The sequence below is a fragment of the Pinus tabuliformis genome, chromosome Q (assembly GCF_031772625.1).
Source record: "Pinus tabuliformis cultivar Carrire ecotype Pingquan chromosome Q, CPIR1, whole genome shotgun sequence".
Classification (NCBI taxonomy): Eukaryota; Viridiplantae; Streptophyta; class Pinopsida; order Pinales; family Pinaceae; genus Pinus; species Pinus tabuliformis.
The window spans coordinates 502,894,394-502,913,121 of NC_142296.1; the positions used below are offsets into that span (position 1 = coordinate 502,894,394).

At 37.2% G+C, this 18,728-nt stretch overlaps 1 protein-coding gene across 4 annotated transcripts in view; it reads right to left on the reverse strand.

Moving 5' to 3' along the window:
- The window catches only part of LOC149220354 (uncharacterized), a 115,578-nt gene that overhangs the window by 52,090 nt on the left and 44,760 nt on the right, over positions 1 to 18,728 (reverse strand). For all 4 annotated transcript variants that reach the window (XM_089384765.1, XM_089384766.1, XM_089384767.1 and 1 more), the window contains 4 exons: positions 8,439 to 8,489; positions 6,768 to 6,889; positions 6,449 to 6,529; positions 6,255 to 6,325 (listed from right to left, as the gene is read on the reverse strand). In XM_089384765.1, coding sequence (XP_089240891.1) covers positions 6,255 to 6,325; positions 6,449 to 6,529; positions 6,768 to 6,889; positions 8,439 to 8,489 — 325 coding nt within the window. The remainder of the gene's footprint in view (positions 1 to 6,254; positions 6,326 to 6,448; positions 6,530 to 6,767; positions 6,890 to 8,438; positions 8,490 to 18,728) is intronic.

Sequence of the window (18,728 nt, forward strand, 5' to 3'; positions counted from 1 at the left end):
ACCAATTTGTTGCTTTCCTTGCAAAATGAAGTCATTTTGATAGTAGATTCAGTCATAAAAATAATGGTACTTACTTGTCAGGTGAAGATGCTCCTTGATATTAGTATCTTCAACTTGATGCCTTCTTGATTTTGATGATGATAGAAGATGTCTTCCTTCAAAAGTGATTCTTCAAAGAGAGAGAGATCACCTTGGTTCCTTGATGATGATGACAATGCCTTTCTCCTAGTCTTTCTTTGATGTAGAGGTTTTGTAGTCCTTCTTTCCTTGAGTAGAGGTAAGGTCTTTGAGGTCTTCTTCTTCTCGAGGTGATGATTGAGCAAGGTTCCCAAGAATGTCTTCAAGTGTAGAATCCTTCTTTGAACAAACGAGGATTTTGAGGTCTTCTTTAGTAACTTCCTTCTTCAAGATGATGATGTAATCCTTGTCCTTGTAATGCCTTTGAGATGAGAGGTTTTTCTTGATGATTGATGTTCTTCATGATCTTCTAGTGCTTCAACCCTTGAGTGTCCTTTTCTAAGCTGCCTTTTCTTGACTTGTCACCTTAGCTCTGATACCATGTTGAGAAATCTAGGGGAAATAACATAGGATGATTTCTCTTGCTTTGATAATTGTTTGTGGTATATATTTACTTCAATTAATTAGCTCCTTTTTGCACTTGTTTATTATTAGTGTTTTCTTCACCAAATAACTACCAAATCATAAAGAACAATAAGACAAAGAACAAAAGATATAAGCGATCAGCCAGAGTCAAACCTCTCCAACTTGACAGGAAAACCCACAAGAATTCTTCTTCTTATAGAATCTTCAATTGATGAATTCCAAGACCTAGACCCTTGACCAAGACTCCTCCAAGACCAAGTCAACTTTGCCTCTTTTGCCAAGTCAAATTAGCTACTCCTTCCTTATCTTCAAATTCAGCCTTCCAACACCTTGACTGCAACTTCAACCTATCTTTCTGCAATTTCGACCTGCCTGCAACTTCTGCAATTTTCAGTTCTTGCTTCAAAAACCCTAGGCTACACGTGTGAGATGATGAAGGCAAATTTTAGTGATTTCTCTCCTTCGCTTTTCTTGGACTCTTTTTATTGTGAATTCGGCTATCAAAATAATCTTTTCTTAATGACTTAACTCGGCTTTACTGCTGCAATATGTGCCCTAATTTCTTTGCACGTGTGGAGAGAGATAGCCCAAAAACCAAGCAGAATTCTCGTCCTTTTTTTCCTTCTTCCTCCTCTTTCACACTTTTTCTCTTCCTTGTGATCGACCATGAGTGAGTGAAGTGTGTGTCCAAAGTGAGGTCAAAGTCTCCTTTATATAGGCTTCTCATCCATGTTTTTAGGCCGACTTGTTCTTTGCATTATGACTTGGCCTTGGAGGGTCCTTTGACTTGACTTTGACTCAAATAAATTCTTTTTACAACATGTAACATGCCCAAATGGGTCTTTCATACATGACATAGACTCTCTTGACTTGTATACATAATGGCAAGCCCTAGAAGCTCTCAATGGGAGCTTGAACTATAAAATAAATTTCTCTTTAGCATGAATCCCATGCCTCAAGAACAATAATAATAATAATAAAATATATCTTCACATTTAAATTCACAAAATCATGATTACGTATGTCATTATGAAGACTAGCCCTAGTTACATTTTTCAATGAGGTCTCATCCACCAAGTCAAAGTCAACGCTGGTCAAATTTCTGAATTCTAGTCATCCCCTAAAAATTCGGGCCCTATAACAGCTTTGAAAAACCGCAGAGAATACTTGCACGTGTGGACAGATTAGGGCAGAAAACAAGACTTTCTCTCTCCTTTTACTTCATTAATTTCCTTCTTCTTTCTTGCACATAAAATGATGTGATATCAAAATGTGGAGCACAGGTGCCAATATATAGTTGTTCGACCATATGAAGAAACACATCTTGCAAGCTGGCCAACTTGTCCATTTGGAGGGCCGACTTAGTCTTGTGAAGACACATTGACTCAAAAATAAATTTCTTTTCTTTTCTTTCAAAAAGTCCAAATGGGACTTTGACTCAATGACTCATAATAAAAAAAATTACTCAAATGGCCCTAGAAGCATGAAGAATATGCTTTGACTAGAAAATAATAATAATTATAAAATTTATTTTTCTTCTTTTTACTTTTACATGAAATACATATTGATACAAGTATAATGATAATTATGAAGACCGAACCTAGTTACGGTTTCAACACTAATGTAATTATTATCTTGAGTAGTAGCAATGGAGATAATAATATCTTTCTTTGCAATTGTTCCTTTTATTTTAAATAGCGCAAAAATAGTTGTGCTAAAATTTTAAGAAATCTTCCATTACTAGTCTTCATTTTACTTTTTCGAGATGAGCACGGGGTTTAAAAGTAACCCCTTTTTTTATAATCCTTAATCCTTCAAACCTTAGTAATGAATCCTTAATAATCCTTTCTCTTTGAAAAGGAGCCTCAAATACTTTCACATTTTTTTTACATATAAAAAAATTTCTCCTATTATATTTTAAAATATTCTTTTTAAACAATGGGAAAACCTATCATAACTCAGTGGTCAAACCAGCAATGGGACAGCCATCGCTAGCTTTTTTTAAGTACCTTTAACTATTCAATTAAAATTTTCCTTCATATTATAAAAAGAAAAAGTGTTCAAATACTTCAACTAATATACCATAGGGTTGTGTATTCACATAAAAAACATTTTTATGGTAACGATGTTCGACGATATGACTAATCTAACTCGCGCATGTTATTGAAGGCTACAACCCTTAGATTGGAGTTGATTAAATTTACTTTGGTGCACACAATTTTGGGAACCAAAATACCCTTCAGTGGTAGTCATGAGCACCTACGGCTGATATCCACCTTTTATCATTTGCAGACGCAGCTCAGCATCAGTTGCAATTTAGTATAAACCATCTAATTTGAAGGCAGGATCGAACCCAATGTCTTGGCGATAACAATTGTAGTCCTTGCTACGTCATCGAGTAGTGGGTAAATATCACCATGGGTGAGTTGTACAATGACAATCTCATATGGGCAAAAAACAGCATTACAGCTTTGTTCGTCGCTTGGTGAGCGTTACCTGTATATGTCAACACACACTTTGAACAATATTTATATTGCATCGTGTATAGCGCTCACTTGAACATTATCGTGTGCTACAGGATCGGCCACAACCATACGAATGGTGTCAAGGAAAGTGTATAGTAGCGAGGGATTGTGTACAGGCAGCAAAGTCAAAAATTGTGTATGGACGTCGACAGTGGGGCAATGGCATAGGCTAACTTATAGACGGAATAGCCTTTTTCATTGGACTCTGGCAATACAATTTCAAGCAAGATTGCGATGTTTTGTTGTTTAAAATAGATTTTCAAATGCATGAACAGATTCAAAACCCTGAAAAACCCCTAGGGCACTCAAATTCTATAGATTAAAAAACTTAAATTCAAGTTTTTAAATATATCTGTCGGGTTTTGCCTAAAATTAACTGGAAAAAATGCACTAAAAAAGACCATTTCATCTATAAGTTAGACTATGTCGCGAGGCAATAGCTCAAAGTGGTGGAAGTGATTGGTAGCCAGAGCAGTTTGGACAGTGGCAACTGGATTGCTTGTCGATGAAAGTTGGAATGGCAGCAGCACTTGACAAAGCACGAGGTGTGGCTGCTCGATGGTCGCAATCCTGGCAGTTGGTTTTGCTTTTTTGTTTTTATTTTTGTTTATATGTATTTTTTAAATTTTTTAAATATATATAATATATACGCTGCTTTTAATATGGATATATATAATTTCTCATATAATATATATAGCTTTTTTTGGTAAATATATCTATCCCTTCTTTATTCTTTCCTTTTTTAATATATATATATATTGTTAATGGCCAACGGCCTAAATATCAACAAGCCTTGTAGAGTAGAAAAACTCCAAAAATGTCTATGTGGCTTACGACAACGAAATTTTGACCAAGGGTCGGTGGCCAAAGGCTGGGATCGGAGGACAAGGCTATGATACCAATGTAACGAACAAGGTTCGTGTACACACGAATATTTAGAATATCTGGAATATGACAATGTCCATCATAGAACAAGTGATATATTTATATAAGAATGTTTGAATGTACAAATGATATGGTTGATTACAAATAAGGGTCCTATTTATATACTAGGGAAGGTGCCCTTCACTAATAGTCATGTCCTTTAGCACATGTCTCTTCAATATACTAATTATTATTAATTATAAATTTATGTTCATAACGAACATAGTTTGTTCACGAGTTAATTAATCCAAAACATTTGGAATATAATAAAGGAGCCCATATAAAAGTAAATAATGTATCATATATTGTGTGAATGAATGATATGGTTTGAACTTTGAATACAACGAGGGCCACATTTATATACTAAGTGGGAAGTGCCCTTTCATAAGTCTCATGTTTGTAGGTGGGGTCATGTCCTTCCATATGTGCCCCTTCATTAATAATAAGTTATTATCATTTATAATATATATGTCATGTTCCTTTTTCTAGTTTCCCTTATGGCGTGGTCATGATGGACTTCCATGGTTGGAGGCAGCTAGGTCACAAGAGCAAATTTACTCCATTAGCGGGCCCAAGAGCTTCTGGAGGGGCTTTATGGGGTTTTGAAGAGTTTCTTTGGGATCTAATGGCATTCGCTTGGCATATTCCATCATCCACACAACTTGCCTTTTGTTCCATTACATTCTGACAACTTTCGGAAAACAAGGTTATTATGGAGCCTAACTCAATTAATTACGCTTAAGGTGGCATTCCGGGAGGAATACTTGACGGAACACCTTAGTGTAATAGCTCGTTGGAACCGGAATGAGAAGATCTACAGGATGAGATGGTGGGAAGTGACTTTTGGTGGCCTGAGGAGGAATGACAGCTGGTTTTCCATTTTCCCAAATTAAAAAGGTATTTTGATAAAATAAAGGAGGGAAAAGGTACTAGTGATTAAAATAATAATAATAATAATAAAAACTTCTAGAGGGGTCCATTAGATCTATAAAAAGAGAAGGAGGAGACCATTTCAGGACATCTTGGATTGTTGATATTTTCTTTTGGTGAGGTTTGGAGAACCTAGTTCCCAACTTCTCTAGCCCTAGGACAGAAACCCTCAGGTATGCTATTGGGTGTTGGACGAAAACCCAACACTCTTGAGGAGATTTCACCCAGAAATCTCACAGGGCTTCAGTGGAGTATTGGAGAGAACAGGTATTGTAGTAGCAGGTTGCAGCAGTCTTCCCACTGGACCGGCTATAGCATTACCAGGGTCATACAACATTTTTGTCAGAGATCTTTTTCCAGGTTTTGCTCCGAGCAAGCCCAAGTTCCACTATTCCTTCATGTTGATGTACTCTTTCCAGTGGATTAATAAAATGGCTCAGTGACTTATTGGCTTTTATTTTGTGTATCAAATCACTGGATTGTGTGTCTATTTGCAATTATTTTGTTGTTCCATTGTAATTTTTTGTATATACTGTCAAATTTTCCAGTTGGGGATATTACAATATATTTATGTTCATAACAAAAACATATATGTTGTTTCTCCATATTCAAATCCTGACATTTCAAGAAGTCCAGCAGATCTGTTTCCATGTGAAACAGACTACTGCTGATAATTTTAATCAGAAAAATCATAAAATTTGATCAGACTCAATTTTCTCCCACCAAAGCTCCTATCGTATATCTGTGCATTAAAATATCCCACGATATATCTCATTGACATTTCAAGAAGTCCAGCAGATCTGTTTCCATGTGAAACAGACTACTGCTGATAATTTTAATCAGAAAAATCATAAAATTTGATCAGACTCCATTTTCTCCCACCAAAGCTCCTATCATATATCTGTGCATTAAAATATCCCATGATATATCTCATTAAGCACAATAAAAACAGTATATTTTCCTATATTCATCACAAGGCTATGTAAAGTCATTCCACCATATTACTGAACAGTGAATTTCTCACACTACTTTCAAATTTAAATACACACATGAATAAACATGCATGCATCTTCATGTTTTCTGATTATTATTCTTGGAATGTGAATCATCTCACTGTGATTTATAAATTCCAACAAAGCTGAAAAATCAAGAGATATATATTGATACGGCTGGCGAGTGAATAAAATAACCGTTCAATGGAAATAGTTACAATACTACTAAAGAATTCAATTTATCAGAACTTCTGGACGTCAGTACAAAGTAACGAAATACCTTGCATGATTGCAAATGGTGTTTCGCCAATGGTAATCACATCACCTGCTTTTGCATGGGGTAAAGTATAACTGCAAATAGCATATTTCCATATTTCCAGAACTTTAGAAGGATCACCACATTCCTAAATGCACAGTAATGTACCAGACAATATTTTCAATGTTCACAGATATCATACATGTATTCCTGCATACCTCTTAAGGACCTGGACTGGATCATCCAAATGGCAAAGCAGATGTGTTCGAACAGGAAGCACACTACAGGCTCCTCCCGCCCTATACACATTTAAAGCTCTTAATGTGTCTTGAAAATTTGCCTTCAAAACTGAAAATGGTAAGGAAATAAAGAATTCATAGATGATAAGGTTTGGGCCACCCATATTATTCTTTCTTTCGGCAATCTTTTTTAACAGTAGAACTATAAGTTTAGAGTTGGAGTTCCTACAAAATCATCTGCCTGCATAAAAGCTTTTGCAAAATTGAATAGGATGCAGCATCTTTATCAGGGCCTCACTTTTTCCAAGATAGAGTTCCATGGGAAGACTGAGTGTACTCCAGAGGCAAAATAGCATGTTGAAGGTGGGTGGAACGTCCATGAGGACCATAAGCAACATACTCTAATTCCACTCGAGCTGCCTGCATCATCAAAGCAATGATAAATTTCAACAGAATTATATTTTCCATCCACTAGTCATCAGTTTTCTCCACGAAATAATAAATCAAGCAATTGCATGCTATGATATAGATAGCATAACCACAGTAATTAGTTATCCTACAAAAAAACAAAAGAATGCAGATTCACAGAAGCATACAGCAATTAGATTTCCTCAAAGTATTTCTAAAACTGTTTTTTTGTTGAAATGATATTTCGTTAATGATCAATATAGATGTGCATGAAGATCAACAAGGCTAGGAGCCAAAGAGGGGGCACAATAGAAACCCTATCCTACATAAGCAATGAACAATAGCATATCCACTTTGACTCCAAACTGAAGAAAATCTGTCTTTTCTACAATGTTGCATACATCGGCATCGGGATAAAATCGGCAGGGCTCCGGAAAACCAAAATATTGGCAAAAATCAGCAAACATCAACAAAATTAGGATACCACCTAAATATCACTAAATATCGGCAAACATCGGCTAGGCCAAAAAATCATGATTTCGTGATTTTTTCGCAATAAAATCAGGATGTTTGCAACACTGCTTTTCTAAACATGTCCATCCTAACTGAAAACTGGAAAGCTGAATCTGATCAGAATGTTGAAACTTCTCTCAGGCTGAAAGGAATTGATGTTACATCAAAAGTTGTGCGACAACAGTTTTTTCAGTTCCACAATTAAAATAAGCCTACCTTTTGGAGGTGTCCAACTTCTGGGAGCTTTAGGTTATGGTTACAGGAATTGTTCAGCTACTTGTTCACAGGTTCTGGGACCTTCCAGACATGGTTACAGGATATTATCCAGCTACTTGTTCACAGGCCCCCTAGCTTGGCGAGGTCCCATCCTAAGGCAACACTTGGATGATTTAAGATTGTTGCAGAATTATGGCAAACTATACAGCTGTCAACTATTGCTTTCCTTTGGTAAAAATGGTGTACAACAACTTCTCAAGGACACAATTTCCACCTGCTACCTCCCAAACCTGCAAAGATATTCAAGTCCATGAACAAAGTGCAACCCAAAAGGCACTTAGGAACGTTGCCCACTGTCACCACAGCAGCTCTTCCTCTTATTTTAGGCTGGTTCTTTTCTGACACGGGGAGAAACCACAGAAAAGATTGCATCACATTACATGAAAGGAATAATATCAAATATATCTCTTCTCTCTCCCTGCAAGTATTCTACATGTGTTATGTACAACTTTAACATGTGTGACATCACAAATCCCATTAAACATTGCCAATCATCCAAATGCATTATGCATATTATTCTCTTTATTTTTCTGCACGAGTCTTTTGAAATATATTCCCTCCATTTATAGAGGTTCTAGTTTCAACACCAAAAATCACTACATTCTCTGGAGCTCTGTCATGTTTAAAACTCTGTGATAATGAAATTGCAATCTCTCATAAAACTCACATGTCAAAATCATTGAATTGGATGTCACCAAAAATTATAAAACACTAACTTTATACAGAAATCTACAAAGCAAAATAAAATAACCCAAATCATCACACAATATACCTGGAGGTCCTTGAGTGTTTTTTCTCCTTCTGCCATTACTTGTACAACCACCTAAAAACAACTAAAAGTATACTTGTTAACAAGATCCACTAGTGTCTAATTCACAAGACTACAAAAGAATTTATACAACATTTCAGCATGTGCTTTAACAAAAATAACGAATTCCCTTGCATGGATATCAAATTTCAATGCATAATTTCAAATTTCCTTATACAAGATAAACAGAATCATAGACACAGAATTATAGAAAAATAAAAGATATCTTATGTTCAAGGGTTTAAGATGACCCGAAGAATCCAACCATTGAATCCAGTACAAGTCAAGATATAACGGATCTAATTCTAAGCCATTATGGTTCAAAGTTTAATAAAGTTTCAAACCATGCTATAAACACTAAAAATGCATTTAGATAAACTCATCTTTGATGTAATAAGAAATCAAACACGAAGAAAAATAAATAAGTTTCATATTTGCCATTTAGCGGATCAAAGACAAATCAAATATCAAGATATAATACATAAATAAAGTTATAAATGGGTTAAAACTTTAAGAATTGTCGATTCCAAGAAAACAACATGTCAAACCTTTGAAATTTTAAATATCCTATTTGTGAATGTGATTCAAAATTAAATGATAAAGGCAAGACATACTTGTTTGTTGGATACAGTGATTTGTCCAAGGCATATAGACTTCTTGATCAGAACACAAAGAAAATGGCCATAAGCAGAAGTGTCATATCTGAAAAGGACTCTAAGGATGACATCAATGATAACTTCGAAATCAGAATTGGTTGTGTTGATTAGGAACAAGCTATTAAGGCTAATGATGGTTCTAAAGCAGAGCCTTCAAAGGAAGAAAAGAAAAAACATGGTGACTTGAAAAGACCTTACTAGTTAGAGAAGATGAAATACCTTAAAATGTTGAAGGGAGATGAGACAATAAGAGCTAAGGAAAAATTGCAAGTTAACTTAGCACTGGTGCATTCAGAGTTTGAAGAGAGACATAAATTCCAAATTAAGGACAAGATTGCATCAACACTCATCAAAGACAAGTTCAAGTTGCCTGTTTAAGGAGACAACTCGAGTCTTGTTGCATGGAAATGTCTGGAAGATTGATTCATGCCTAGTTCAAGGAAAAAGTTGAGCACAAGCAAAATTCAAAAGATATGCCACTATAATAGTAAGGCTTGCCAATACTATCAACACATATATATATAGTATAACAACCACAATCCAAAGAGGGCCCACAAGGCATGGAACTGAAACAGTGAGTGATGTTAGAACCAGAGTGAGGGTGAATGCCATCACATCAGTGCAGGGACTTGTTATCACTCAAACTGAAAGGGATCAAATGAACACTTAAGGAATGTGCAAATGTCACATTACATAATCACTCTCACTTTGGGGCCTTTTTCCTGGTCCCAGTTTTGGGGCCGATTGGTTCGATAACCGGTCTAGTTCTGATAACATTGATCCAAACATGAAAATATAACATGGATCAATGCATCTCTATCACGGCAACACTAGTGCTCCAAGTCGTTGATATAGCCATGAATGATGAACCAGGTGATGTTTAAGCAAAAAGAACAAGGAAATAGTCTCAAGATAATGCTCACAACCTGTAAATGCGGTTGATTCTCCAAGGGTACACATCTATTGGCATTGCGCAGCTAAGAAAACAATGCATCCAAAAATGCAAAATAAACCATGCATTTTTAGGCAGTAACATGAATGATCTAGATTAAGATGTGCATGAACTTGTAAGGAATATTGAAATGATGTGTCAATGTGTTATGTACTAATCGTCTCAATCTTTTAAATAAAGGAAAAAATTAGTCACTTCATGGGTTAGACCAGTTATCAGGTTTGGTTTTGTTGATGTAGTGCTGAGGGCACTGTTATTCACAAATTGTTGGGTATTAGAAGGGAATGCCTGAGGTTATAGAGCAGCCTGATATTAAAAAAATGACCGCAGAATCAGATATCAAGTCAACACTAACAAGGTAGCACATGTATATTGTTATCACTCAGAAAAAACCCCAGCTGTAGAGGGAAAAAACTAAGGTAACCTCTAACCACTTTGGATTGATAGCTGGCTCTTTAATCGGGAGAGCGATGTCTCCTTAACTCAACTACCAGTGTCACCTTGGCAGTTGGTTTGTAAGCTCATTGGCCAGGTTTAATTGAGAAGAACTAAGGTTGGTTGGACTGTAGGAAATTACACCATTGGGCATGGAGTTTGTTGGAAACCTAATCCTCTATGGGTTGGTGTGGAATGTGAACAGCCATCGGAGTCTAAGAGACCACTTGGAATATGAATCCAAGGGTCACACCAATGTACTGTATATAATATATATGTATCATTGTCAATAATAGAGACAACTCAATGTTTATCATTCATATTCTGTCTCTGCCATTGTCATGTTTAGCATGGTATCAGAGCCATGATGTGTGGCCTTCTCAGTAGGTTTCTCAACCACTAATTGTGTAGTCTTCTTTTTACCATTTATGTGTTAGGTTTTCTACCCTACGAACTCTGTCAACCCTGACATTTCCTCAGCTTTGTCGATTCTCCTTCTCCTTGAATAGCGTTGGTCTGTGTTGCATGCAGTGTTGTAAATCAATTCAAACAAACAAAAAAAGAAATGGTCCCTGCTCCCAAACCACACTTTACGTGCTATTTTCTTCCTGTCAGTGTTTCAATTTTCTGTTGGAGCCCATTTTTGTGTTTGTCAGGCCTGTAAATAACGTCTCTGCCCACCGTTGCTGGCTACCAAATGCACTTGACAGTCCATAACAATTTTTACAGTGAAACGCTTGTAGAAGACAATGTTCATTTTTTATCAATGACCTGTCTGAGTGCGCTATTGTATTCTGCATTGAATGTTACTTCTTTTGATGTCGATTGTCCTCTGGCTTCTCTGTCATTGTGAAATTACCTGTTTTATCTTAGCGCTTTTAAATGTCTTTGTGCTTCCAATTTACCAACCCTGCATTGGTTTTGATGAAAACTAAAGCATAAGTAATATGTGAGCTTAACATATTACTTTGTCTGAGTTTAAAAATTCGTCGTTTCTCACTCGGGAGCTTTGCTTTGTCTGAGAAATCCTGGGGATTGTAGAGAGATTGTGGATTTGTCTGTTGTCCGACAGCTTTGTTTTCTTTTGTTATGGTCGTTTGCTTCTGGCCGCTAATTTTAGTGAATTCTGTGTCCGGAGTCCAGTCCATTCCAAATAAATCTGGTAAAATACTATAAAGGCAAGCAAGGAAAAGACATCACGTATGCAATTCCTAACTTCATTTCGAACATTGAAGAAGCCTAGATCCCCTAGAAGGCATTGCTCTATACTCCAAGCCAGACTCTCCATTATGGACACCTCCACATAGTAACGATGGTAATTCAATGCCAGCAAAACGTGTTCCAACATTTTAAGCTTTCGCTGGTATGGAAGCCGTAGCAGGAGGTATTGAAACACTTTACTAGATAATAATAATCACCACCTGCTCTATTGGATGTGGATTGAAGGTCGGTCCCCCTTATTCGTGCGCTGGTTCGAGAGCCACCTTGACTCAGTCACGATATTCCCTTTCTAGTCTTGAAGTAGTGCGGGCCATTAAATATTATTATGATGGGTATGACACATTGAGTATATGTTGTCCCCTTTGTGGGCTCCTCCTTTGGTTTCAAACCTGTGTGTGTGTAAATCTTGGTGGACTTCAGTGTTTGGCTTATGACCTCGAAGAGTTGATCGAGAGTAATGAAATGCTTCAAAGCCCAAGTTTTTATATAAAGAAAAAAGGGTAATTGTATATGTTCGTGCTTCAGTTGATTGACAGTGTTGAGAGGATTCTCCTAGAGTGAATATACGCCTATGATGTTGCATAGAGAAGAGTCCTCGTGAACCCGACATGAATATGTTGGCTGAGTGCTGTTATAGTGGTGCTGCGATGTCCAAGAGCCAAAATTCCATGATCCAGTTGCAAACTAGTTGATGATTGTAAGCTAGATCAGAAGCCTAAAATCCAGCCTGCGACCATCATTTTTAGATTTGAAGGACATGTGTCCCTATCTAAGCGTGGACACTGGTTATCGTTGTTCAGAGCCAAAAGGAACCAATATTTATTTACAAGTGCTATAAATCTCTGTAAACATCAGCGACCCATTTTCATACACTCGCTGGACGAGGAATTTCTGTCAGTCATCTTGCCGCATCGCAGTCATTTCCTACTAGTCATAGAGCATTAGAATGGAACCCTAGTCCGTGCTTAACGCCTAGCCCACGCTTTTTTGTATGTGCATTTGGAGGAGCGTTAAAGCTATGGATGTCGATGTTGAGGAAATCACTTAGAATGGCGATCGTTGGTTTGGCCCAGATGCAATAGTGCATTCTTGTTGTTGTCCATCAAATCCGACTACAAATTGGAGCATAGGAACTCGAAACAGATTTTCAAGGGTTGTGTTCATCTTTGACTCAGGCAAACTACCTTGATTTTCCTCCACTTATAGTTGCATAAGCTTTTATTGCCTAGATATTGTGAAAACACATGTGGTTCTCTTGCTTTAAGATCACATTTTCACTAGTTGCTTTGCTTCTTCTGAGACTAAAACCTGTGAAGCTAGGGCTAGAGAGATAGCCTCATCACTACAAATTTTGATGGTATAAAGGCTTTTATCCAAGCCAATATTATTAATTTCTCTCCAACTTATGAAAAGAAAAGTTGCTTGAATACCTTTGTTGTAGTTGAATCTTGAGTTGTTTGAAAAATGGCTAAAATTGATGATGTATTAGAATTATTGAATAATCTAATACATTCCACTGAACATGACACAGTAAACATCAAAAAGAACATTCTCTGTGATATTAAAACATGTTTGCAGTATACACAGGAGAAGGTAGACTTTTTGGAGCTTGAATATCAGCGTTAGCGAGCAGAATTAAAGCAGTGGAGTCATCATTCTCAACTTGTTTCTGTTCAGAACATTGAAACAGACTCCCATAAGCAGCAAGTTGATTCAAATTCAGTGTCCAATGAAGGAGCAAAGTTGCATGCAGAAGCAGAAGTTCGTTTTGCACTTCCCAAGTCGATCATTAGACCTTGGGAAGAACTTGTCCATAACAAGCACAGAACAACTCTTGGATATGATAAGGAGGTTTCCTTTCATATTCCAGATGACTCAAAGGCCATCCAGTTTCAAAGTGTTAGATTCCTTCATGACAGTTCACCTTCACCTATTCCATATTCTGCTCCTCCACATTCGCAACCAAAAGTTGTTAAATGCCAACATTGTGACCAAGTTGGCCATATGAAAGATCATTGTTTTGATCTTCATCCATGTAAGCACTGTCATAAAACCACTCATTCTTCAAACAGATGCTTCAAAAACAAGCCTCCTGTAAGAACAAAGATTCATCTTGGATGGATCGCTTCTTGGCAATGGGCTTCAACAGCCAAGAAGATATTTCAGTCATATGTCAAAACTTGTTCTAGAGTATTGAACAATCTTGCAGTTGAGTTTTCTCCATCATCTCACCTTGTATCTGACAGGAGGGGAAGTGATGGTCATCTACAAGCTTCAAAGCCACATCAAGTGAGCCTGAGCCACAACCTGCCATACCAGATTCAGAGTTGTAGCCAAAGACAAAGATGCCCCTGAGCATGCCTTCGGTTGATGATCAACCTTAAACCATCTATGCGGGGTTGAGACATCTCTTCAAAGAATTGGGGACACTTCCTCTAGCAGAAGACTTCAGCTTCTTGCCAGTTTTGGAAGAGTTCCAGGAATTGCATTAAGCATTCCAGAGTTGGTGGTCATCCTTAAACCATCACAGGTTGAGACCTCCCTTTTCAGGTTGAGGTTCTCCCTTTTTATGCGGGGTGAGACCTCCCTTTCAAGGTTGAAGGTTTCCCTCTTCAAAACATGAGGAGCACTTCCTCTAGCAGAAGACCTCAGCTTCATGCCAGATTTGGAAGAGTTTCGGGAACTGCACTAAGTGTTCCAGTGTTGGTGGTCATCCTTAAACCACCCCCCTTATACCAACATTTCAGAGAGCACATTCAGCCTAGTGTTGTCATGCATGTTTTTTGCACATTTTGTATTACAACTCTCTTCTTGGACTCATACATAACCCTTCGGATTAAGGGGGGGAATGTTGGACACCTAATCCTCTATGGGTTGGTGTGGAATGTGAACAGCCATCGAAGTCCAAGAGACCACTTGGAATATGAATCCAAGGGTCACACCAATGTACTATATATATGTATCATTGTGAATAATAGAGACAACTCAATGTTTATCATTCATATTATGTCTCTGCCATTGTCATGTTTAACAGAGTTTGACTCTATTAGTTTTATGTTAACCATAGGTTCAGTGAGCAAGCATAAGCAAAAGCAAGATAGTAACAACTCCTTTGACAAGTTTTAGAAATCAAAGAATAGCATTAAATAACAAAACACCTCAAGGAAAGAGCACCAATAGTAACTATTGTAATCTTTGGATGAAAAACAGGTAATAAATACTTGAATAAACAAATCTAAAGCACACAGGTATGAATTCCAACTCAAAACTTTGTATTCAAATATTGAAGAACATATAAAACTCATAAAACAGACAGGGAGTCATAAACACATGAATTTTAACCACTTGCTCACATAAAACTGTTGTATAATAATATCTTATCACACACACACACAGTACACAAGAAGGTTTTTTCTAAAAAATCCCAACCCTTGCTTATTGCAAAATCAAAGTCTTTATAGAGTACTTACAAAACTATAACCAAGCTTTTAGCAAAAACTTTAATTACAATGTCCAAAAATAGATAAGTATATCTCTACTTAAAACTACATACATTACATTGTTCAATCATAAATCCAAAATACAAAAATTTTGTATTTGAAGATCATGTTGTTGTTGGAGAACTGGCTAAAACTAAGGATCAAAACTGAAGATTCATATCCTGCCCAAATTTTCTAAAAAGCCTTGCTTTATCATCATGCTCGATGTGCCAATTTCTCCCTTAACATTTGGTCTTGATCCACAAAAAGGACATCTGGAAAGTAGATCCTTCCTTTAGGGTTGTATTCGCTCCACCATGCTTCTTGTTACCTTCAAAAATAGTCTTTTCCCCCAGTGCTGACGGATTCACTGGCACATCTCAAAGGGAGAAAAACTGGGATCGCTAACGGACCAACTGTCAGCGCTTCATAAAAACATAGGTAAAATCACATTGGCAATCTAACTGTCAACGCTCATAAAAAATGAAGAGAAAAAACGCTAACAAGTTGACTGTCAACACTCCATCAAAATATCCCCAAAAACTGCTAACAAAATAAAACTTTGCTCTGTAAATGTTTAGCTGAGTCTTCTCGTTGCCTCTAACAAAATGTCAATCTCACTTTGTCTCTTCTTCCTAGCTTTCTTGGCCTCTGTAGCAGGTTTCTTATTTTGACCCTTAGGTTTCCTAGAACTTGTAGGCTTTTCTGTGTTTATGATCAGATCTTTTTGAGGTGTATCATCTACCTCAATGACTTGTTTTTCCAAGCTAGGGTTTTGTTTAAGCTTGAATTTTAGCCTAAGTTTGTTCAGTGGTCTAGTATGTGGCCTTCTCCCTCCATATATCTCAGCTAAAGTAGGCTCCCTCTCAGCTTCTGTTTTCTCTATCTTGGGCTCAGCAGTTCCAACCTTTGTTTCCTCTGTTGGTTTAATGGTTTTAGTCTTTTTAGGAGATGGCATCTGGGAAGAAGACAAGTTCTTATTTTCCCAGAGTCTTCCACTTCTTCTCATATAAACCATTTCCATTGCAGGGACTAGAGGAGGAGGAGGGTCTATCATCGTACTTTTCCTCTGGCTTCTAGTTTGAACAAATGAAGTCCCCTTCTCTAAGGTCTAGGACGGTTCAACAGTTTTCTTGCTTCTTTTCCTTCTGTCGGTGGCCTTAGGTTTTGATGACACAGGCTCTAGAAAACCCCCAAAAGAGAAAATGCTCCCATGTCCTATTGATTTTCCTTAAATGGTTCTCAATTAATAATTTGATTAAGCCTTTGTGATAGATGAAGTGGAATGCTTTGCCCCAACTCTTGTTGCCCTCTGTTTCAAACTCATCAATAAAAAGAATGGAGCATTCATCCTTACCTGTCCAGCAATGTGAGCAAGAAAACAGAAATGATACAGATTGACTCTGTTGAAGCACCCTTCACAAGTGAAATAAGACTGTGTAATCCTCAGGAGCAGGTGCCATTCGTCCTTCAACCAAGCTCTCTGTATCTTTGAACGCCATGGCCTATCCTTATATTCATCCTTTAAGAAAAAAGGCACATCAATTCCAGCCAAAATGTGGCTTTTAAAACAACGCTCTCCATCAACAGGGAGGCTTGTAGCCTTTGCAACCACCTCCTTTGTGACAGGGAAGGAAACACCTCCAACAATACCCCTTGGCCATCAAATCCTTCAGCAAAAGCTCAAGCAACGTCATCATGGTAACCCCTACACTAGAAAAAGAATTCATCCCATCCAACCTCCTGAAAACGCTCTCGAACCTTTGGACACGCCTCAAGGAGGTCGGGTCCCTTGGGTTCCCCTCTATGCAATTTTTCGCTTTTTCCCATAACTTTCACTGTCCAGAAACGCAAGCAACAAAAACGAAATTGGGATTCAATCACAAAAATGCAGGATAACAAACTTTTCACCCTGGCAGATAACTCAATACAAAGGATTAACTCTGCGCGAGTTTTAACTCATAATAATATAATTACGTGTAACTAAGTCACCTGACACGGGGATTCGGGACACGTAGGATTCGAGATTCGTGGTGTCGGATTCGGACACATTGACCCCCCGAAACAGGACACATAGAATTCGGTATATATTATTTTATTAAAATATATATATATATATATATATATATTTAAATATATATATATATATATATATTAAAAATTAGATATTTCTTACACAAATTTTAATTAATGATACAAATTTATTGATTTCAAATATAGATCTTCATCTATAGCTATTAGCATGCATAGTACATAAAAAATTCAAATACATGTCAATCTATTATCTATTTCTTATGCTTGGCCCTCTTGCCACCACGAGAAATGTCTAATTTTTTAGTCTTGTTGGAAAATCAGGATCAATGTCATTAATATCACCCTCTAAGCATTAATATCCAGAGGTATTTTTGTCATTACCTCTGTATCTGTATAGGGATCTTTGTCATTAATATCACCCTTTAAGCATTAACATAAGATAGAACAAGCATAACATGTCAAGTCAAGATTTTGTTTGAGTGATGCGTGCATTTTTAGGAGGGTCATGATACAGGAGTTTGACAACCAATGTCACTAACATCAAGGTACATAGAGGGATTGGTGCTCTTGATTAAATACGAGTTCCATACCCTAATACATGACAAAATTCAATGGAAACATTACAATCCCCCAATCCTAAAATCCTGAAAAACTGATAAGTTTGCTGGATTTTGAATGAAATCTAAAATTCTACTTTCTCCATATGAAATCCAATGACGCCGAAACCACTCTCAAATATCCTGAGTCATTTCATGGTAATGTTAAAAATTTAAGTAAAAGGATGAAAATGAAGATTAAGGAGAATGTCACTTTTACTTTAAGAATTTAACATTACCATGAATAGCATATCAATACTAGGGCCTAGACTTGATCATTAAGCTGCCAAAACGCTTGCCAAATGAAAATATGCGTGGCTGTAATGACCAAATGCGGCCTTTTCATACCCGTGCAGGTCACTTTTGCCGCCTAACGAGTCCTGGAAAACAGGACACGCTGCCAAAATTGTGACACGACCTCGGATTCGACGAGTCAGGAAAGGACACGACGTGTCATGGTTTTTGGACACGAATCAGGGCAGAATCGCGTCAGACACGCTGGATTCGGGATTCGTGGGGCCTATAGGACGAATCTGGTTATCTAGACTTACACCATCTGAAAACACTTGAGATTAAACGTGACAATAAATCAATCATACATAAAATGATCAATTACACCATTAATTTACCATGATGATTATCCTCCGGTGGCACAAATAATCCAATGTGAAATCATGACACAACATGTCACCATTTGTTTAGCCAGCGCTCGCTTGATTGGGGCCCGCTCCTTTGCTGACGTGTGTCCTGTCAGTGCTTTGATTTTGACATAAAAAGTTTAAATTTTACAATTGGCACTGAAAATCCATCTGTCAGTGCTTTTATTCAACAAATTTAAAAATTGGCGCTGATAATCTATCTATCAACGCCTTTATTCAACA